The sequence below is a fragment of the Vulpes vulpes genome, chromosome 11 (genome assembly GCF_048418805.1).
Source record: "Vulpes vulpes isolate BD-2025 chromosome 11, VulVul3, whole genome shotgun sequence".
Lineage (NCBI taxonomy): Eukaryota > Metazoa > Chordata > Mammalia > Carnivora > Canidae > Vulpes > Vulpes vulpes.
In genome coordinates, this window is record NC_132790.1 from 10,667,843 (window position 1) to 10,692,160 (window position 24,318).

The 24,318-nt window shown below is 35.3% G+C and overlaps 1 protein-coding gene across 50 annotated transcripts in view; it reads left to right on the forward strand.

Moving 5' to 3' along the window:
* Positions 1-24,318, forward strand: part of SOX6 (SRY-box transcription factor 6) — a 581,952-nt gene that overhangs the window by 233,171 nt on the left and 324,463 nt on the right. For all 50 annotated transcript variants that reach the window (XM_072725559.1, XM_072725550.1, XM_072725530.1 and 47 more), the window contains one exon: positions 20,321-20,528. In XM_072725559.1, the coding sequence (XP_072581660.1) occupies positions 20,321-20,528 (208 nt within the window). The remainder of the gene's footprint in view (positions 1-20,320; positions 20,529-24,318) is intronic.

The following is a 24,318-nucleotide window of genomic DNA, read 5'->3' on the forward strand; positions in this document are numbered from 1 at the left end:
TTGGTTATGTTAATGAAAGATACTTTAAGTGGGCTGTGAGGAAAAGTTTTATTCCTTAATAAAAAATAAGATAATATTTAAAAACGCCTTTACTACTGATAACATGTGTTTAAATTCTTGCTCTCTGCTTAATGCTTAATGTCAAAGACTTGATTCTATAAATTATGGAGGCAAACTTTTTTTTTTCAGCTGATTTTGCAGCAACAACTAGTGCTCTGGACCAGTAGGTAGGAAGTAGGGGATTAGAAGAAAAATAAGACTTTTCTAGACTAACTTTAGGTTCATAGGGGGTTGTCATTATACCGTTAGATATATCCACTGGAAATTTTATTTTACTTTCATTGGAGGAGAGAGAGAAAGTATAACAAAGCAAGACTAAAAGACTAAGTCTGTTTTTCTGATTGAACTGAATCATTTTTGTAACCAGTCGCTGCCACTAAAGATAGTAGGCCCATGCTTTGTTTTTATTTCATCAAATGTTTATGGAGCACCTTCTCTGGGCTCAGCATTTTACTAGGTGCAGGCTGTATAGTGGTGAAAGAACATGCATGATTATGCTGCCCTGGAACTTCTATCTATGAGAGGAGACAGAAATTAAATAAAACATGTACATAAGTACATGATTAAAATTGTGATATGTGTTAGGAAGGAAAAGAACAGAATGCTATATGAGAAATAATGGGATAAAGCTAATTTAGAATAGATGGATAGAAATACTTTCTCTGGCCTAAGGATGATAGGAACTAGCAAGGCAAAGAATAGAAGAAAGAGTAAAAATAGTAGAGGGAACAGCATATATGAAACATTTGAGGTGAATAAAATATAGCTGAGTATCAGGAAATGAAAGACAGTCTTTGAGGTGCTTGGGTGGTTCGGTTAAGTGTCCAACTTGGGTGTAGCTCAGGTCATTATCTTGGGGCTGTGAGATTGAGATCTGCGTCAGGCTTTGGGCTCAGTGGGGAGTCCAAAGAGACTGCCATTCTCTCTCCCTCTCCATTTGCCCCTCCTCCTGCTCCCTCTCTCTCTCTCTCTCTCTATCTGAAATAAATAAATCTTAAGAAATAGAGATAGATTTTTTTTTGTGGCTGGAGTGTAATGAGTAAGGATATATTGTAGCAACAGATATGGTAGAAGAGACTGGTAGGGGTTTGTATCCAATAAGATCATATTGATAATGTTATAGAAGTGAGTTTTGATTCTAGGTGCATTGAAAAACCATTGAAGGATTTTAGAACATTGCAGATAGATTACTCTGGTATAGTATGAATGGGTGGGAGGAAGATAGAGTGAAAGGAGTAAGGCCTGGTGGGAGCCTACTTCAGAAGTCCAGGTAAGGGGTGCCTGGGTGGCTCAGTCAGGTGGTCATCAGACTCTTGGTTTTGGCTCAGGTGGTGGGATCAATTCCCTATCAGGCTCTGTGCTCAGCAGGGAGACTGCTTGAGATTCTCTCTCTCTCCCTCTACCCCCCTCTCCCGCTGGTGCACACTCTCTCCCTCTCCCTCCCTCCAATAAATAAATAAACCTTAAAAAAAGTCCAGGTAAGAGATGGTAGTGGTTTGGATTAGTGTAGAGGCAGAAGGGATAGAAAGAAGGGTTAGGTCCAAGATCTATTTTGCCGCTTATGTCAAGTATAGTCATGGACAATTAAAAATAATGAAACTGAACAATACAGGTTGAGGCAGAAATAATTTACTTCAAATTTTACTTCTTTAGAGAACATGCTACTTATTTTCGTCAGCAAAATTTGTTTGTATTTTGGCAAGTGCCAATTTGCTTCAGTGATATATTCTCAAAGTTTTATGACCTAAAATTTTGTCAGAAAATAGATATTAATAATTTGCTTACCAAATTTATTTAAAGAGGGATTTATGGTAGTATAAAATAGTTTAAATTTACACATATATTATATATTAGTATAAAAGAAATCATATTTGTTGGAAATGTTTTCAAACTTTCACTCTCTTTTGATATCAAGCACTGCTTTCCACTGGAGCCTTTGTGTATTCTGAATGTCTGGAAGCCAAAATATTTTGTTTTAACTCCCACTCTATAGTATTTCCCAGCTGTGTACTTATATGGTATAATAAAAGGATTTAACAAATGGGAAATAGCAGCTGCATTTGGAAATTCCCTTTGTGCTCCCTTTTCATTCGATAGATTCAATAATGTGTAACAACTGTAGCATCAGACCTGTAATGACTTACATTGCAAGTATCATATCACCAACCAATTTTTCATTACAGGGAAGGAAAACAATAGAAGGACCTTAGGTTTTTGGGCAGTCCCGCAAACCTACATATAGAGGTGTGTTTGTGTGTGTGTGTGTGTGTGTTTGTGTGTGCGCTTGAGGTGGGGAGACTTTGACTTAAGTAAAATTTAATGAACATTTCATCTCATTCTACTTTCAAATCAATATGACATCCAAAAGTATTGTTATGAAGTTAAGTGTAACTTGGTAGCTATCATCAATGGATCATAGTCCGTTACCCACTGCAATTGAGCCCGATAAATAGCCATGGAGAAATAAAATTTAAAAGTAATAAACAACAACAATTCTCCTGACACCTATCCAATTTCCATTGTTATTTACTTTTTATAATGGCCTTCACTTGTGAGCAGTTAGAAACAGGCATTAAAAGTTTCTTATCTGCTGGGTTCAGGAAGGGTTTTACTTTGAAATATCAAGACCACAGAAGAGCTTTACTATAAGAGACAGTAAAGACAAAGCAGAGAAATTCTGCTAAGCTGCACTTCCTGTTTAGAAAAAAAAATCTTGAAATGTTGAAATTCTGATTATTTTGACATGGTGTTTGAACAAATATGAGACCACACTGTTTCAAGGCAAGGGAAATAATTCATTATGGCAATAAAGCAAAGGAGAATAGAAATTTTAGGCCAGCATTCAAAGGCCAATTTGAGATTAAAAAGTTTAGACTCTGATTTTAATTATAATCACTTAAGTTGTAGATGCCAGAATGCTTGATTTCAAGTTTAGCGTGCTGTGTTAATTGATAAATTCCATTTGAAGACCAAAAAGTTAGTGTAAATGAAAATTCAGCATCCTTGTTTACTATATACAGCCACTACTATTTTCATTATGGTATGAGTGTACCAGTACTTTTTTTTTTTTTTTTTTTTTTGTAGAGGAATATTGACACTTTCTCCTGAAATGTGTTTTTGTCGGAATTACGACTGATTCATTAGACAGGAATAAATTCACATAATTTTTTCAACAGGAAAACTGTGTAGTGTATCATTCTTTTCAATGTTAACAGGGATGAAGTAACATTTTGTAGCTATAATTAGTGACTGGCAGTATGACATTGTGTGTAATGATTAAATGCTAAAGATTACTTGAGTATATAGCACCCACCAAATTCTAGGTGCAGGGATTTGCTTACAAATAATACAGTAAGGAGCCCTGCTATCGTGGAACTCAGATTTTAGTAGTATGACAGCCCTGCTATCGTGGAACTCAGATTTTAGTAGTATGACAGATAATAAAGAAGTTTCGCAGAGTGAGCCGGTTTCAGACACTGATGAGTGTAATAAAGAAAATTAAATAAGAAAATGTGATCAAAAAAAAGAAAGAAAGAAAATGTGATCAAGGACGACTACCTTGAACAGTCTGGAAAGGCTCTTTGAAGGGGTAACTTTTGAGTCGAGATTTGAAGGAGAAGGAACCAAGTATGTGAAAATTGGCGAGGAAGACCCTTAGCTAGACTTTATAGTAAGTGTAGCAGAAAGCAAAAGAGTGGGTGGAATGAAGTGGGTGAGGGAGAGAATGAGATGAAATCAAGGAGGCAGGCAGATGACAAAGACTTTGGGGTTATCATGGGCTACGGTGAGGTATTTAGACTTCAAGTGCAAGAGGAAGCCATTGGATGATTTGAAATGAGAGACTAGCATGATTTGATTTGATTTGATTTGGTTTGATTTGTTTATTTTTAAAGATTTTATTTATTTATTCATGAGAGACACACAGAGAGAAGAGAGACACAAGTAGAGGGAGAAGCAGGCTCCCTGCGGGGAGCCCAATGTGGGACTCGATCCCAGGGTCCTGGGATCACAACCTGAGCCAAAGGCAGATGCTCAACCACTGAGCCACTCGGGTGCCCTGATGTATGTATGTATGTATGTTTGTTTGTTTGTTTGTTTGTTTTAAATCACATTGGCTTCTGTGCAGCAAACCGATTGTGGGACATAGCAGCAGAAGCAAGGACACCTAGTAGGAAAACTATGGCAGTACTGCCCCTAAGAGTTTGATGATACACGAGAGTAAACAATTAGGGAGGTTATTCTTTGAGTTCCCGTAGATTCTGAAGAAGACAAGATTCACATAGAAGGTGAGGGGAATATTTTAAGCCATGTGGGCATGAATTTAGTCGTGTGGGCAGAAATTTAGTCAAGAATGCACAGGAGGGCAGCCCCAGTGGCGCAGTGGTTTAGCACCGCCTGCAGCCTGGGGTCTGATCCTGGAGACCTGGGATCGAGTCCCATGTCAGGCTCCCTGCATGGAGCCTGCTTCTCCCTCTGCCTGTGTCTCTGCCTCTCTCTCTCTCTGTCTCTTGTGAATAAATAAATAAAATCTTAAAAAAAAAAAAAAAAAAGAATGCACAGGAAATGAAATTGCTAAGACCAAGGAGGGAGAAGAGAGGAGTTTTGCTCCTGGACAGAGAATGGTCCCATGTGAGGACAGAAGCTTTTTCAAGATAGAACTGTTGGGGGACGCTTGATCTTGGAATTCCGGGATGGAGTTCCACATCGGGCTTCCTGCAGAGAGCCTGCTTCTCCCTCTGCCTATGTCTCTTTCTCTCTCTCTCTCTGTGTGTGTGTGTGTGTGTGTATCTCTCATGAATAAATAAATAAAATCTTAAAAAAAAAAAAAGAACTCTTTGCAGGTGACTTCTGGAGTAGGCCATGGGAGTGGGGGCAGGGTACCAACAGTATCTCTTACAAGATTCACAAAGTGACAACAAGATTGTAAGTGAGGTCTTCTTTACACATGTACATCTGTGCACTTACACACATGCTTATATTGATATATAATTTAAGTCAAATGGGTTTATATGCATCTGGCTTTTAATTACTAGTGTAATTAAGCAAAAATAACCAGACTGGACCCTGAGCCCCAGAATATCAGAGCTTCTTATTTTAGAGACCTACTTAAATTCCCCTGAATGATTTTCTCTTTTAGAAAAGTTTTAAAAATAATTTTTTCACTATAAATAAAAGCTACCCATAGTGACCTTTGTTGTAACTGAAAGAAAACGGCAATAAGCATGTTGAGATATGTCTTACTTGCAAACAATTTCTCCTTTCTGCCGTTTTTGCTTTTAGTCCAAAGAAGTTGCTAATCACCTCTGGAGTGTTCTATGTACCTCGCTTTGAGCCATAAAAATTCTGGTGTGAACTTTGTACTGTGACTGACTGGGATTGGAGCTGTTGTCATTACATGATAACAGTCCAGGAATTTTGAGTGAAGATTTAATCCTTCTCAGCCATTATTTATGTTGTGACAGAATTTTTGAAGATTTCTAATTTTGTAAGCTTTTAAAAGATTTTAAAAACTTAAGTTGTTGCCAGCTTTTTGGTGAGATTTAGTCATTTAAGATAGTAGGTAGCACCCAAATGAAAGTTATTTTCTCATTTTTATCAAGACCATACATGAGAAAATGTAGTTTCTAAAGAGGAAGAAACTATAGAAACCCACTAGTTAGCCTGGACCTATTATAGCCTGAACACCTAAGGTGAGGTTTACATGTATCTTTTTGGTACCTGCTTGGTCTGTGAAGCACTGGAAAATAATCTAGAAACTCCCTTGATTTTCTAGACTTCCTGGAAAATTTAGTTATCACTCCTTTCATCTTAGGATTTTGGCATTCATTCAATTTAAGTAAATTTCAAATCTAAACTTCTGGTAACAAGTGAAAAATGTCCATCTTTGTTTTCTGAGTCATGAAACAACATTCTCCAGGAAACCTTGTGAGAGATTTCCCATTTTCTATCATTTTGAAACTGTATTTAGCACACAGTAGTTTCTTTTAAACCTCTCTCAAAAATTTAATGACAGGTATGTGCTTATAATTTCAACCAAAAAGTAAAACCATATTTTACTGTATAGTGTGGATAGGGAAATAGACAACTACTGTTGTCTAGTGTCAACACATTGGTCATCTTTGTATTTTCATACCCAGGTTATATGCCCTGTTTCATTCCTGCTTTAAAAAAAAATGTAGATCTTTAAAAAACTTTCCCAAATCTGGGTCTTTTAAACAGAATGATTACTGGTGTGCCACTTGAAAATATCTTGATGTTTATGAAAATTGGAATTATTTTAATATTAATATTAATGATATGCACCTTTAAATATACTTTTTGGAAAAGTTTTTTTACCTAGTGTATTATCAAAATCTTTATCAAAAGTAGAAACATTAACATGCTCTGGAATAGTTGGCTTTTTTCCCCCTTGGGCAAGAAAGAATCAGGTATGCATGCTGATTAACACACTCCAGTCATTAACATGTGATTATGTGGGCTGCATATTGAGCACCTGCCAAAATATAAAAAATCCAGTACTTTGCTACATCTGTGCAGACTTTTTGCGTTTCTTTTGTATTTTGACAGTTCAAGGAAAATCAGGCTAGTATCTTTTTTCCCCGAGTGTAATGAAACTGTGTATACAGAATGTTTTCAAGGAGATGAGATATGCCATGTTTATTTTTATTTTAATCTTTTAGGCTGTATAAGAGCCAGTGACTGGGAGTTTGCAGAGCACTGACTATAACTTGAATCTCTTAACAAACTCCATTATTGGCATTCACCTACAATTTACAGCATTCCTTCATGTTCATGAGGATTATGTTTTCTGGGATTTAACCAATATTCCCTTATTTTGCTTCATTTTTATGTGATATCTTTATGCCTCATAAATATTTTGTTTTCACTTCTTTCACCACTATGTTGCTAGTATGCACCTTATTGTGATGCCAGGGCTGTTCCTGTGGTTTGATTTTTCCTATCTAGTATCCATATGCAAATATTCCTTCATGACCAAAGTATAGTTTGTGTTCTATAGTATTTCCAACACTTAATAAAGGTAATTCTTCAATTCTTATTTAAAATAAGAATTGATTATTAATAGAAAAGCTGGGATGATCCAGTCTAGCAAAAACAGTTTGGTTGAGCCAGGCCTATTCCAGATAGCTTTATTTTCTTGATGGATTCAGAAGATTTTTGTTTTTTAAGGTAGGCTTCTTGTCAGATTGGTCAGTATTAATCAATGGAAACTGATATCACAATCTTCTGATCAAAGCAAAACTTCACAGTCTGTAGGTGGTTCTGATTAATGTACAGTTGTACAGAATTCTTTCTTACTTGGTGGTGGTCTGGGTACATCACTATAATGAAATATGATAACTGGAATAATGAAATCTGCACATTCCTGTAAGGCTTTGAAGCAACATGTTGTAGAAAGCAATGTGTATATTATCTAGCTTGCAGTTTTTTACATGACTAATTTGAACTTTTCATGATTAGAATGAGATATGAGTCTTAAGATCCTTCTGTATTGGCACGAATAAGATGGTGGTGGCCGTGACAGGGAGTATTTTGCTTTGGAAGGAGGAAACTGGGATTGTATTCTTCACTCCTCCGACTCTACCTTCTTACACTAATTTGAAGAGGGATGCTTTCCATAAAGGCAACTTTAACATAATGAGTCATTTGGAGATGACATCTTTGAAAGGGCTCTCTTTGATTATTGAGTCAAACCACCTGCATTAAGCAGGAAAGAGCCTACTCTGTTCCTTACATGAACATACCTAATTTTTCTGGAACACATCTAATGAATGTGCCTTAATTATCTTGATATGCAAATTATCCCACTGTTTGATTGTCCTCTGCAATAAGTTTTCCTTGCTTTCCAAGAGAAATGTAACCTTTTAAAAGAAGAACAACTTCAAGCCATTATTGCTTTTGTTAATATAGCTTTCAGTGCGATGACATTTATTTTTTATGTTATTAACCTTTTAAGTATTATTTTGGTATTACTGCATTCCCATGACCTCTAGGCATTATTTTTCTAGGTGATGCAAATTGAGTTCAATAATATATCTCTGTGTAAACTGCATTCTCAAATCCAAAGTATAAATTACAAAGCTTTGCTAATAAAATTTTACAATCAGGTAAAAATTAGAAATGAATATTTATGCATTTCATTTATCTTCTTTATATTTCATTAACATCCTAGAAAATGGGAAACCTTATTTAATAAAATGATTGGGAATTATTTTGTAAACTTTTGCTTTCATTATAATTTAACTGATTTGTTTTCACTGCTGGCTTACTGAGAGTACCTAGAATACTATATTCTCAAATTCATCAAACTTCTGGGAAGAAATGTGCCCTCGTTTAAGCATAGATAGATTATGGTGGTATATAGAAGAGATTCATTTACCTTGAGACACACAAAATGAACTTTTATTTTTGGCAATTACTGTTATTTAGGCATTTTTGGTTAGCTCTAGTGGTAAATGAGTAGCTTTTTATAAAAGAACTGTTTTAGCCAGGATTAAGCTAATATAATCCATGAATATATTAGAGTAAAGTTTTCCTCCTGAATTCAGAGTTAATATGTGGCCTTCAGCTGTATAATTATTTTGTTCCTGGTATATTTCTACCAGAGATACTGTTCTCATTTTTTTTTTGTTCTTATACTGATATATTTTGTATGTGAAGTTGATTATAGTTTATTTATTTAGCTTTTTGAAGTTGACAGTAAGATTAGAATTTAGCTGTCCACAGGAATGACATAGTAGAGCAAGGAATTAATCTGAGTTTTTGGGTATTTGGAAGTTAGAGAGAAAAATATAAATTCATACCATCCCTCCCTACCTGCCCACCCCCACCCAAGAGAAAGCATAGACTTTATGATTGCAGCTGAACCATCAGTTCAAAGTTGTATGCTGCCTTCAGGTAGAGCAAGGCAGAGCTTCCAGACACTGGGGCCACTTGGTGATAGAATTAGACTTCTAGTTACTGCCTTGTAAATTAGTGGCATTTTTGTGCCTGCTTTCCCTTTTCCTGGAAATGTAAATACAGAGAGTTAGATGCTTCATTAGCAACACAGCCTCTGAGGTATTGTTTTTAGTCTCTTTGTAGTTCTGTCCGTAAAAAACTCAAGTCAGAGAGCTGGAGATGTTATTTTAGAATTTCTGGATTACAAAGAGTTTCGTGTTAAGCCATTACATGCATTTGACATTTCAGAGGGAAATTTCATGGCTTTTTGTGGTAGAGTTCTCTAAATTGGGACTCTTACTGGGCAAGATCTAGTGAAGAGGGGAGGTGTTTGAGTCCCCAGAGCAGCCATGAGGGCTCAGGGTGCACGACAGAGAGAGCAATTTGTTCTCTAGTTGCTCTTCCTTGGGCAAACAAGGCCATGGAAGGACTTGACTGTTAATAGAGTAGGATCTCTATTAACAAATGGATTTGATAGGCCTTAATTGGGCTCAGGTACTTCTTAAAATTCAGATTTGTGGGGCGCCTGGGTGGCTCAGGCAGTTAAGCATCAGACTCTTGATTTCGGCTCCCATCATGATCTCCAGGTCCTGGGATGGAGCCCGGCATCAGGCTCTGCTGTGGGTGTGGCCTACTTCAGATTCTCTCTCCCTCTGTCTCTGCCTATTCTCTCCCCACTTTGAGTCGCATGCTCTCCCTCTCTCTCTCAAACAAATTAAGATTTGTGAGATATAAAGTGCACACTCTGAGCTATTTTTTATGTGACCCCAGTCACATTACTTTAAAATAGACAACCAAGACATACAATTGTCATATCAATATTTGTTTCTGGGGGCTTAATTACTACCCTTTTCCTAGCAAATCCCAACTACCTTACCTTTATCCTAAAAATTTTAGATCTTATTTTTTCTGAAGTTACTCTGATACCCTTGAGTGATTATAGATCCCCTTCCCCTACAATGACCCTAGTTTCTGTGTTGAGTTAGGGACAGTTTTCCCAGAAGCTGGATTCAATAGCATTTCAACAGACTACTTGTGTCATACTGCAAGCCCTCCTCTTCCCTATTAATTCTGAGCTAGGGTGATACAAGAGGTACCTGGTGCATTGACTCTCCTATTTTTAAGGCTATATGTCTATTTTGGGGTACAGGTTACTGAGGTTTTTTACTTCACCTCATTTGCTTCAGCTTCATGATTCTGATATCTGAGTTTGTCCACTCTTTCAAAGAGCTCTTCATTATTCCTCATTTGGACGATAGTTATGTAAAATGGGTTCCTGGTGATCTGACTTATACCTGGATCCAGTGATATAATTTATAGCATATAATTTAAGCACCCAGCATAGCCTTCAGTTCATTTAAAGTATACTGGCTGCTTTGCTGATTATATATAAAAAATACACAGTTATTTTCATAAGTGGACTAGTATCTCTCAAATTGGGAAGAAGAAAAAACAACTGTAAGGGAGAGCGTAAGGATAATAGACTTGACACTAGAATAAGTAGTTATCTCATAAGAAAAGCTCTATGGAATCATTTGAGACTCTCCATGCATAGAAACTTGCTCTGTAAGAACTTGTCCAATTATACTTCTCAAACCTCTGCATAATCATACCCCTTTATTCCCCAATGCTTCAAATTGTAAAAATCAAACAAATAAACAAAAAAAATTTCTTGATTTAGTGGAAATGTTTTCCCTGAGGTTATTTAGAGGAAACATAATTTAGAGGAAAGGATGTTGCCTCATGGAAGGCCTATGTTTATCTCTGTCACTAATTTGCTGTGTGACCTTAGGGAAGTCACTTCATATCTTTGGATTTCAATTTCCTCATCTCAAAAATGAAAGATTTGAACTGTAATCACCAAAGTCTCTTGCTACTTTTAACTTCCTTGCTTCAAAGTTAAAGCTGTCTTAGCCCAATTCAACCTAGCCTGGTAGTATTGTTTAAGTTGGGTACCATGTGGTAGTTGAATACTAATCAATTGCCAGGTGGAAGCTAACTGTCTGAAGTTGGTAGCTACACAAATCTGCTAATAACCGAACCTTGATAGAATGTTGTTCCATGTGTTGGTAAATTCACTACCAGGCCTGCCTGCCTTAAAGGTCTTCTTACTATTCCATTACCAAAGAGTCATAAAATATTCTTACCTCCAAGAAGTTAGTTAGTTAACTTGCCTGGATTTTGTGGGAGGTAGGTGGAAAAGCTATGACTTTACTACAAAATCTGGCCCAGAAAGCCTGTATTTTGTTAACTATTATACCATCTTTTTCTGCACAGGAGATTCAAGTACTAGATGGGATTGAGCAATCGGATTTTTAAAGGACCTTTGAATCTTGAAATTTTGATTCTATTTGTGAGGCTGATAGTGTACAGATGATGCAAAGCTTATTTTTATGTGCTTGTCTTGGCAGGTTTGGAGACTTTAATATTTTTTCTGTATTTTACTTCCATTTATTAAGTACAGTGATCCTCATCACCATTTTAAAAACTTAGTAATTTTTTTCTTTGAGTCAAAATAACACTTTAATAGCAATAGCTTGCATTTCTTAGACTTTTAGAATCATGACACTTTGACAAATATTGGTAATAAATCTATATTCTGGGACATCATGAATAAATGTATCATTATTGAACAGTATGATAATTGTGTAAAGTGGCATGATGTTGTTCCAACTTCGAGAATGCAATATAAATCTAACATATTCTACTAAGTATCAGTTTTAATAAAAGAGAAAGAGAATAAAGCATTGTCTTACTATTAGAATTAATGATACTTTTATCAGGAATAATCCATTGTTAATTGGAACCAAATTCAGTATTTTCATTTATGTAAGCTGCTTTAAACCAATGCTTTTCCTTAAAATATGTCACATTAGAGAAGAACATACATTTTCCTCTGAGAAAGAACCTATGAATGTTAGCAATTTAGTTTTCAGCATATTAAAAAGGTTAGATTTCCTTTGTTAGTAAGAAGTTATTGGAACCTAGATTAGGTAAAGCTTTACCTGTCAGTCACCCAATAATACCAAAGTAGAATATGTCTTATACAGCACAGTTGGCAGGTAGTTTTTGGCTCATCAAAGAAGAGTCGTTTGAAGTGGGGAACCAGAAAAAGCAATACATATCTAGCATATACATACATATATATATATATATATATATATATATATATATTTAACATGCATATATGTAATTTGTAGAATATAAGTTGAATGCTTAATTGACACTTAAAATATATAAAATGGAGTGCATACAAAAGGAGAGGGGTGGAAGCCATTTGTTTTGGCAGAGAAGATTGATCACTGACATGGCTGAGTTGCTAGTACACAGTGATTTAAAACAAATCAGTACACAATGATTTAAAACAAAACAGTGGTTTTATTATTGTTTTTAATTTTGTTTTTAATATCTTTACAGACATTGCATCTCATTAATTTCCTTCAGCTAAACAGGAACACACCTGTAGTTGAACAAATTTGGTTTATGACACATTACAATAGGGAGAACACACACCATAGAGACCCATTGAATGTTTCAGTAAGAGACTATTCAAAAGAACATTTTTTAGGATTTGGACTTTGTTTGAGTGACTTAGAATAGGGTTTAAGGAAATGGAAGCTTGTTATAGATTGGGGCCTGTCAGAAATCAGGGATAAACTTATAATTTGGTATCCCAATGAATCTTATCTAGAGGGAGGGTAGACTAGAGTGAGGATAAAACTGTAATTGGAAAGGTAGTATAACTAAAAGGGAAAACAAAAACAGAAATGAAATGACAACATACAATGCAGTAAGAGTGAACACATTTAATTCAACCTTGCTAATGGGTGGGGGAAGGGGAAGAGAGGGTAATAGTCTGTCCCTACAGTTATATTGTGCAGCAAGTAGGGAAGTTGATTCTTGCAGCTGCTTAGAGAGGCCATTTCCCAGTCATTTCTCCCAGCAGCAATGCCTTCCACCTGTATATGGGTTTCAACTCTATTATGTAGGGCAAGATTCCATTCCTGACCTATGGTCTCTGCTGTCTCAGTTCCTGACATCTTATCTGACTTCTGCAACCTCAGCCTGCAGCTCTCCTCTGCATGCAGTTATGACTGCCCATTCATATTCCTGGTCAAGGTGCAGTTGGCAAGCCAGACGACTAAGAGCAGTAGTGTATTGTAGTTACTCCAGGACAGAATAGAGATAACTTATATGCAGTTAGGTTAACTGGGAAATGGTAGTATGTTTCCCTAGAAAAACCTATCTACAAATGCTGATGTTATTGGGGTTTTGTGAGGGATCAGATCTTGATAGAATTAGTTGGGGGTGACTTTATAAAGGAGGTGATTTTTGAGCATTGATATTAAGAGAATAATGTCATTTAGTATTTTTATACTTAGATGAATAAGAATAAATAAAAACCTAAAAATGGTGCCAGTGGTCATCATGACTGTATTTTCAGAATTAAAAATTGAAACACAGGACAATTGGACGAAGGATGTTTGAAATTTAATAATAAGAGGAGTTACCATATGTTGAGTGATAGACACTGTCCTAAGTGTTTTATATATTATTCATTTCTTACAGCAACTGTCTGAGGATATAGTTATAACTCCACCCTGTAGAATGGCAGGGTCTAAAACCCACCCTCTTGACTATGTGGAAGTCTTGGTGACTTCCTATTGAATAGATTGCCCTGACAGTTAGATGGCATGACTCCCTGGTCTAGGTTAGAAACAGTGACATAGCTTTCATCTGGCTCTTCTTGGGGGCATGCTCCTTTGGAGACCTGAACTAACCATGTAGGAAGCCTAACTAGTCTGAAGCTAAAATCCTGGAGAGAAAAGATCATGTGAAGAGATCACATAGAGATTTAGAGGAAGATGTCCAAGAAACTCCAGCTCCCAGCCCAGACTTTTAAGTGTTCACATTTGTGAATACACAAGCCTTTGAGATGACTCCAAACTTAGCCATTGACTTACTGGCAACCTCACGGGAGACCCTGAGACAGAACTGCCCAACCCTGATGCTCCTAAATTCCTGATCTACAGAAACTATTAAAGATAAATAAATGATTATAGTTGTTTTAAGAACGGTTTTAGGGTGATTTTTATACAAGAGATAACCAATATAAAGCATTTATTTCTTGGTAACTCTTGGATTAGGGTTAATAACAAGGTGGAATTCCTGTCCCAAAGTAGGTAAAGTTCCTCTCTGGCAATGCAAGGTAACAAAAGGATTTAGAAGGTAGGTGTAATTGGAATTATGGCATCTTTTACTGTTGAGGGTGATTCTATTATTTCTATTACAGCCCCATAGAATGGGAAAAGCCCTGGATTTAGAGTCAGAAAACCTACATTTGGGTTTTATATTTTTAAAAATATTTATTCATGAGAAAGAGGCAGAAACACAGGCAGAGGGAGAAGCAGGCCCCCCACTGAGCAGGGAGCCCAATGCAGGGACTTGATCCTAGGACCCTGATATCACGCCCTGAGCCAAAGGCAGACGCTCAACCAATGAACCCCCCAGGTGCCCCATACATTTGGATTTTAAACTAGTTCTGCCAATTCTATTTGTGTCACATAAGGGAAGCTACCTAACCTTCTGACTGTTACTTTTCTTCTCGCTGAGAATGAAGATACAGAACTTTGGTATTCAGTTCTTGGCAGCACATTTTAAGAACAACATCTAGAAACGAGTGAATCAGAGGAGAATGATGAAGGGTCTGGAAGCTATGTGCAGAAACTGAGGAGTATCTTCTAGAAAAGAACTATAATCCAATCCCTCAAGATATTTAACTCTAACACGCAAGAGGAAATAGATTGATTTTGTGTATCTTTTGAGGACAAATGGGTAATAATAATAAAGATCCACATTTTAGCTGATACAAGGGTTCCTTTTTAAGAAATTAAATGTATTAGAAAATATTATTTGAGAGCTCTCTACTGCAGAAATGTCAAAGAAAGAAAGGTTGGTTATTTTTTCTGGGTTCAGTCGGGGAGATTATAATACACTACCCCTCTAGACATCTTCAAGAGTGTCAATTTTTTTTCTCTTGCATTCTATTTTATATTTCCTTAAAGCATCTTTTAATAAAATTGTTTTTATTTTTCTTTATTACATAAACAATGTGTTCATCAATGATAAATTAGAAAATACATAAAGCAAAAAGGAAATAAAAATTACCAATAATCTCTTCACCATTTAGAAATCACTATAAATATTTTGGTGTACATTTTCCCAGTTTTTTATTTCTTTTGTAGCCACATTTACCTCAATGCACACATGCAACAAAATTGAGTTTATGTACTAAATGATACAATATATCCTTTTCCCCATTTAATACATCTTTCTTTGTAAATGACGTATGTCTACAACATTTTTTTGGTATTCATATTCAACCTTGACAACAATATTTATTTCCTGTTTAAAAGTAGTATTTATAATAGAACATTTGCAAAATATGGGTGACTTCAAAAATAAAATTAAAACTACCTATTATCCCAATATTCAGTGGACCATTAATGTTTTGTTGGACATTCTGGTGTCTTTTCTTCTGTATATATATTTTTCTAAAAAATGTATATTGATGTTTCTCACTAACATAACTTTGTACTAACATTATGAATATTCCCACATGTCACTACATATTCTGTAAAAATATGATTTTTAATGATCTCAAATTAGTCTACCATCTGGATGAAATCATAATGCCCTCAAAATGGTCCCTAAAATTGGACATGCAAGTTGCCCCCAATTGTTCATCACTATAAACAACTCTATATTCACTATATATAGTATTGTTTTTAATGGCTGTGTGGTATTCCATTGTGTAGCTATGTCATCTTTTATTAAATGAATCCTTTACTTTTTTAGTATTTCAGTTCTCAGTGTTTTGCTTAAATAAGCAATCCTGTCACTGATAGAACAAATCTTTACTCTTACCCTTATTTTTTAAATTGTTTTTGACATATTTGGTGAATAGTTGTTTCAAGTTCAGCAGCTGATGATGTACTTAACATTTTGTTGGGTGCTCTGGGGGCATATAGAAGAAACATGAGACATGGCCCCAATCCTTCAAGTGTTAAAATTTAGTTTCAAATATGACTAATACATGCAAAATAGTAATGAATAATTTATTCTAGTATATTATTAAATGCTAAATTGTATGGTTCTGATTAAGTGCTTCAATGTGTAGTTCAGGGGGTAGGAGGATAGTGAGGCCCAGTATAGTCAGGCAGGACTTCAAGGATGAAATGCAGTTTGATCTGAGCTTTGAGGAGTGGGTTGAGTGAATAGTCAAAGAGAATGTAGGACATTCTAGAGGAAAGGAACATGAAGCACAAAAGCTCAAAATTTTGTGTATATTTGATATATTCACAGCACCATGCAAAGGCTATTTAAGTTTAACATCTTTCTGTTGCCACTGCTGAGCTGTTTTGAATAACAACCTCTGAAAAATCTGAGCAATATTTATTTTAAAATGTCTTTCTGGTTTTATTGAGATATAACTGACAAATAACATTTTATAAAGTGTAGAACATAATTATTTGACACATGTACATATTATGAAATGATTACCACAATAAATTTAGTTAACATCCATCACCTCACATGTATTTTGTCTTTAATATTTACTTTTCTATCCCCTTCAGACATGGAAACATCTTAATTAAATATTTTTAATTTGCGAAGATTGCTTGTGTTTTCTAGAAACTTTGCCAAATGACTATTTTGTTGTTGTTGTTCTACTATGTGCTTTTTCAGGCATCTGCATATCATTTTGTGTTGTATTTAATTGATTGCCAGAAAAAAGGTCTTTAGATGATCTGAACCAATGTTGCTTTAGTTTTCGTATGGGGACTGGGATCCTTTTAAATAATATTTCAAAAATTATCTTTACTGTTAGGTTTGATGGTGCCACTAAGGTTAGGATTGAGAGAAAACAAATTTATGGCAAATTGCCTTTGAATGAACAGTCCCCATATGCTCCGTTTGTTTTGATGTTCGTTTGTTCAGTCACGTTATACAGTGGTTGCTTTCACAAGAAAGAACAAAAAAAGAGAAGTAATCTTTATGTTCTTTTTTAAAAACTAAAACTAACCAGACTTCTTAAAAATTTTTGTAATTACATCCATATTTTTACAATCAGGCGAAGCACATTTATTTCATTGCTTTCATAGGGATCAGTGTTTCTTAAAGTGGGACGCATCAGAAAGAGAGGACCTATACATGAGAGTCCCTCGGATGTTTATTAAACTCCATATTCCTGGGCCCCACCTTTGGCGGGTATAGAAGGAGGTGAGGGAATCTGCATTTTAATGTACTTGCTAGGGAATTCTAAACATTGAAGTTTGAGAACCATTGCCTTAGGGAAATGCTGTCTCAGATCTCTCCACAGTTGTGCTGCATGCATCAAGATGCAACAGAAATTATCATTGGGCATCTTTCCTCAAACTGATATTTCATAGGATCTGTTTTGCTTTTAAGAAATTGCATAATAAGTTGGGCTTTTTTCCCCTTAGAAAACTTACTTAAAAATTACCTAGCTCCTAAAAAAAAAAACACACACACACACACACAAAAAACCAAAACCAAAACCAAACAAAACCCTAGAGATCTTTTGTCAAGTTTCTTTTTCTAATTTGATACTGTGGCCTTTCATGTAACAGTACTCTCTTCATTGTAACTGTTTGGACTTAAGTACCCCTTTACACAGATGAGTTGCCTATAGGTCTCCATCCATGAGAGACCATTATTCCTTAAGTTTTAGAAAGTTAAAGAGGGAGGGCTAGAAATGGTAAAATTTTGCACCTTTCCATTTTTCTAAGGATGGTGTAAGATGACTTAAATGATATGACTTACACTATTGATGATTGTATCCACTGCCTATGTTGGTGTCTGGTGACATATCGCAAGTAGTTCTTGTCAATTTTTTGGAAAAATCATGACTTTGCAGGTTCTTGCTCTCTGCTTCTTGGAAGTGTTGAGCCAGTTTGCACAGATTACGTGGCTGAGGAGTGTGGGTCATTGGTGTGGGAACCCATGGTGATTGTCTGTGGTGTGGAATGGCAGTGGCTACATTCCCACAGGTAAAAAACAAAAACAAAGCAGTCTGTCTCACAAATGACATAAGTAAAGAAAACTGTTTGAAATTAGACCTGACAGAAAAAAAAAATGGTACTGTATGAAGACTTACATGCTTTGTAGACAGCTTAAAGTTTTTCCTCAGGCAGGAGAGCCACTCCGGGTATCTTTCAATTTCAATTTAGGAGTGATGGGAAAGCCCTTTGTATTATGATCAATGGTGGCTTGCTTGTAGGTAATCCACTTCCATGTGACTGTTGTTTTGACTTGGTCTTTAATCTCTTAGGTGGAGTCAGAGTTCTTTTTTGTTTTTGTTTTTGATTTTGATTTATCAGCTATGATACGAGACTCGTTTGCACTTGAAATGAAAGTGATGGAAGCATGGTTGATCCAATGGTGATACTGGTTCAAAAAAGTCTAGGTCAGATTTCTGATAGGGACATTACTAAGAGATCAAAATGGCTTTGACAAACACATTTCTGAGTTTTCATTTGCACAAAGCAGAGAATGAACTGATCATCCCAAGAAGTCACATACTAACCATGACTGGTATCTAAAAGAAGGGGTTCCTTTGCATTACCTCATAGAGTTATTGTAAATGTTAAATGCAATAAAACATCATTTCTCAAAAGAAAAGATCTAGGAGCAAGGTAAAGAGGAGCTCTCTTTCCTGCCCTACCCCATTTATTTTATCCTTTTCAGTTTATTTCAGTACAAAAGCAATGAGCATTGTTCTATGCTAGGCGTTGTGCTAGTAATGGAAATTTTAAAAAAGATTGATTTGGCTCGCAATATTTTTAACAGCTTTATTGAGATATAGTACACATACCACATGATTTATCTATTTAATGTATACAATTCAATGGTGTTTATTATATACTCAGGATTCACATATTCAGTTTACTTTAAGACTCATAACAATTTTTGCTAAACAACTCCTTGGGTCCAGAGGGGAAGAGAAATGCCTTGGTTCCATCTGCTCCTTCCATCAGAGTAATGGTACCCACTACTTATTCAATACCACCTCCTATGAGCTCAGTCCTATGCCTAGTTGCTTTAATTCTTATTGGGTACAGTTATCTAGAAACTTATATTGTTTAGGCTCCATTTTCCTGGAAAACCAGTTATTTCTGTAACTTTTGCCTCATATTTCTTCCTCTAGTTCTTGAAGCATACTGGGCTTCTTTGTGAAGGGGAAGAGAGATATAGAAACAGCTAATATGTTCATGCTTCTGATGAGAGTCACAAAAGCTATATGCTTTATTTATTTCATACCATTTTTTATTGGGCAAGAGAATACCCATGCCCACACAGATGAGTTGAATTTAAGATTACTGATGGGCTGTGGCCAAATAATAGTGGCTTACAATCCCCTGTTCTGATTTAGAGATATATAAAAACATTTTCTTCCTATAAACTTCGAGGTGTTTATTATTTTCAGTCTCAGATTTCCATTTTTTCCCCCAGAAGATAGATCTAACCCTCTTACTACTTAGCTACTTTCTCTGTACTGTGAAGTAATTCTTGTGCAAATGATTTTGTAACAAAGTTGTTCTTTTAAAAACAATCAAACAAGCAAACATAAAAACAAACCACTTTGAAATGTGTGTGACTATGTGCTAAACTGTAAGTGGTAAAGATAAGAAATGGAAAAAGGTTTCTGTAACTTTAACAGATGTATGGCTAGGAAAAAATCATTTTCTTTAAACCCCAGCACACAAAAAATATTCAGGTTGGCTAACTTTCCGGCACTGATTAGGTATTTTATATATGTTCTGTTGAATAATTAACATTGGATATTGAGGCTAATTTCTCTTTTGGTTCTAAATTCAACGATAATGTTATTGTGATATACATTTTTTTTTTAGGCTGTGGGAGGAGCATTTAACGGAAATGCCAATTAAAAGAAAAACTTTGCCAGTCTTAATAATTAATAATTGAATCTGAACTATTTTAAATGAAGAGTGTAAATGAGTAAGTCTAAGTGTCCATTTTAAAATTAAGTTTTTTGAACCACTTCGGTTGGCTTTTAATTACAAAAAAACAGTTTGAATCTGCAATTCAAGGGGAGTTATTCTGATAATTGCTTCTTTAATGTTTAGTATTTTAAAAGCAGAAATGGCTAATATTATTTGTCCATCTAAGCCTCATATGCTGTCATTCTGAGATTTTTCTCCAAAGGCATGCAAAGAAACAAATGTTCTAATGGTTTTATTTTATTTTGTTTTTCTAGGAGTCAGAGAATAATAAGTTATGTTCCCTGTATTCCTTCCGAAATACCTCTACCTCACCACATAAGCCTGACGAAGGGAGTCGGGACCGCGAGATAATGACCAGTGTTACTTTTGGAACCCCAGAACGCCGCAAAGGGAGCCTTGCCGATGTGGTGGACACACTGAAACAGAAGAAGCTTGAGGAAATGACTCGGACTGAACAAGAGGGTATGTGTGGACTTAACTGTTGAGCTTTATTCTTTCAAAGATTTCAGGCCTTTAAAAAAAACTGAGTGGGATTTCAAGGGCCAAAGCGGTGCATAATTGGGACTAGCCAGGAAAAAGTTATTCATAGGTTACCATGGTGATGGCAGATTGTGATCCATTGAGAGTATTAAGCAGATAGCTCCATTTTTCTAAAACTTTGTGCATTTCATTTTGTTCTTATGATAACAAATCACATTTTTAAACGGACTGCAATCCTTACCCTGGAAAAAGGTGTAGCATGGAAACTTTTGCAGCTGCAACTTTATTTCTCATTTTTTCTCCCTTATTTCCTTTTGATGGATAGTGTCTTATGAAAAGATCAACTATTTAAAAAGAAAAAACAAACAAAAAATAAAAACTAATTTCTCATTTTTATAAATATTACAAATTTATAAATATTATCCTTTCATCTCCAAATGTTGTAGAATTGAGAGTTGAGCTTTCTAATATTGTCAAAATTAAATGCTCAAGAGGGAAGTGCTGCAACACATGGCATATACATCACACATCTACCTTCTCTACTCTCTCAAGAGTCCACTTAGGTTTGTCTAGGTTCTAAAAAATAAAAGAAAGAAGATTCTAATATATTTTTAAATTAAAGAAATCAAAATAAGTGATTGCTGTACAATGTATGTTCTTTAGGTACTGATTTTAGACTGAAATGTAGGGTACTTAATGGTTCTGGATTTATTGCTAACATTGTAAGTTAAATTTAGAGTTCTCTGGCACTGCAGAGGAATAGAGATATAAGGAAATATTTCATGTAACTTAATTTTATTCCTAGAAGAGCTTAGAAGTTTAAAAGTTTTGAGAATTAACTATAATAATGAATATAGAAGTCTCTGATGAGCAGTAAAGTACATAAACTTGGGGTATTGTTATGCTTATCATATTATAAATGTCATTTTATCAAGCTATAATGTAATGATGCCCCCAGAGATCATTGAGATAATTAGGACTATTTGGCTTTATGGTTATTTCTCTGCAATTACGAAACTTTTGAGTTCTTGTATCTACTTGTTATAGGTATCTTTTCATACATGTGTGCGTGCATGCATGAAACGTGTTCTCCTCCTTCAATATCAGATTGCAGGCTGTTACTTTTTGCATAGTTGTGAATAATTTCTAATTTGTTTCTTTTCTCATTAATAAATTATGAAAATAGATGATCATAATAACCTCTAGACCATAAGTAAAATATAAACATATATGTCTGGGTGAATCTCTGAGAGATTCTGGGTAATATACATGATCTTTAGTTCATAGACTTTTGGCTGCTCAGACACTTTATTTTCCCCTGCTCAGCTATGTTCTAGAATAAGTGAAGCTGTCAGATCAGTAATCTCTGAATAAGTGAGATTGCTAGATTATTTTTAATTATGATTTACCAAAAAGATGGTTTAGTCCTATAAGAAAGTGGTTTTCAAAGTACTTTTAGAGAGCTCTTTAATGTAAAAATAAAGAAATTGATTGTGATGATTTTTTTCCAGTGTGAACTCCTAGAAAATTTAAAATAATATTTCTCTTGCAAGTCATGGTTAGTTTTCTTTTCTTCCTCTTTATTATTTTGTGTTAAAGATTTGGTACAAGAGAGGGACCTACAAAATGAGACCTCTCATTTGAGAGTACTTTATCCCTATCAAAGAAAATTTTTATGTACTTTACTGGACTTTGTTTTCTGTAGTAGACATATTTTAGGGATCAGAAATTCAGGCATTTTTTAGTGTATTTTAATGTATATGATATATAAGTATAAATATGAAGTGAAAAAGGATATGCTCATCAAACTTACAGATTCTACAAATCTGGGAGGAATATTGCATAAAATGTATGAAAGAAACAAAACTCAAAAGATTTTGACAAACCAGAAATATGAACTTAAAACTAATCCATCAAAGTAAAATTTAATAGATCTTATTGTTAAGTCCAGAGATTGTGACCAAAACTCCTAGCTGCACAAATAATTACTGAAGGAAATTCAAATAGCAGACATATGAATTTAAAATATATAAGCTTATGGTTTTAGGTGACAGAAAGTGCACTGGGGTCAGCATGATGAATATTGCAAAAAATTTGCTAGTGCTATCTCAGTCAGCATTATTAGAATTACAATGTGCAGCCTTTAAAGGTGGTACTTCCATTAAACTCCCTCCCTGCTCAATAGAATGCATCTGAATTATTGTATTGAGTTGAGAATCACCGCACTTTAAGAGGGACTAAAAAACATTGGGGTATTTTCAGAGGAGAACAGTTGACATGATAATAGACATTACAGTTAAATAATAAGAGGAATGATTAAAGAAACTAGTAATATTAAATCCAGAGAAAATAGATGATGGATGATATGATGGTTGTCTTTAAAGAGTTAAAGTCACTTGGAGGAAGGATTGGGTTTGTTCTATATAGTTCTACAGGGATAGAATGAAGGTCAGTGACAAGAAGTTGCAAGGAACCAGATTATCATTCCTAACAAGATTAACTCTCTAACGGTTGTACCTTTCCATGTATGGAATAATTTTTGGAAGATAATAAATTATTCTTGGAGATTGGTGGCAATCTTTTTTTTTTTTAAAGATTTTATTTGTTTACTCATGAGAGACACAGAGAGAGAGAGAGAGAGAAAGAGAGAGAGAGAGAGGCAGAGAAATAGGCAGAGGGAGAAGCGGGCCCCCTGCAAGGAGCCTGATGTGGGACTCAATCCTGGGACTCCAGGACCACACCCTGAGCAGAAGGCAGGCGTTAAATGACTGAGCCACCCAGGTGCCCCAATTGGTGGCAATCTTAACTGCCATTTTAATAGGGCAAGGAGATAGAAGATTGATCTTTTTCTTTTCTTTTTTAAAAGATTTGATTTATTTATTCATGAGAGATACAAAGAGAGAAGCAGAGGCACAGGCAGAGGGAGAAGCAGGCTCCTCTTGGAGAACTCAATGGGGACTCGATCCCAGGACCCCGAGATCTTGCCCTGAGCCGAAGGCAGACACTCAACCACTGAGCCACCACCCAAACATCCCAGATTGGTCTTTTTCTAATGCCAAAGCTCTATGAATTTTCATGAACAATATTCTTATACAATATTTTATAGTTCATCATATATATTTTGTATAGCCCTAATCAAGAATTACATAGTATCATGATTATTTTTCTGTAAGTTTTCTCTTTATTTTGCAAGGCGCTATGATAGAATCTAGGGATTCTGACCTGCTTACTTTTTCTTTTTGGCCATGGATTGATTTCCTTGTAGGTCTCGTGAAGCCTATAGGTTATTTCTTAGTTTAAATGCACAAAGTGAAATCCATGGAATTACAGAGAAAATGAGTTATATAAAACTGTTAAATAATTTTAAATTTTTGTGATATGGTAGAAAGTGCTACTTTACTAATGCATTAACCAACAATATTTATTGGAGGGACTCAAATACCAAAATTTTAAAGTAGTGACAAACATAAAAGATATTTTGAGATATCATGAACTAGTACAATGTGATATAAAAATATACTGTAATTCTATTGGTTACAGCATCACACATACTATGAATATTTTATGATTTGTTCCCTGCATCCACAATTTAAGGAGTGCAAATTTTCAATTAGAGGTGAGTTGAAAAGAATTTTTCCATCCAGGTTCACCATTCAAGGCCCCCCGAATCCTGTAGATGGAGTCTTGAGGCCTGTGGACCCTAGGTTAAGAACCTCTATGCTACATGTTATGGGGCACCCATCATAAATAAAACAACAGTCTCTAAGTTTAA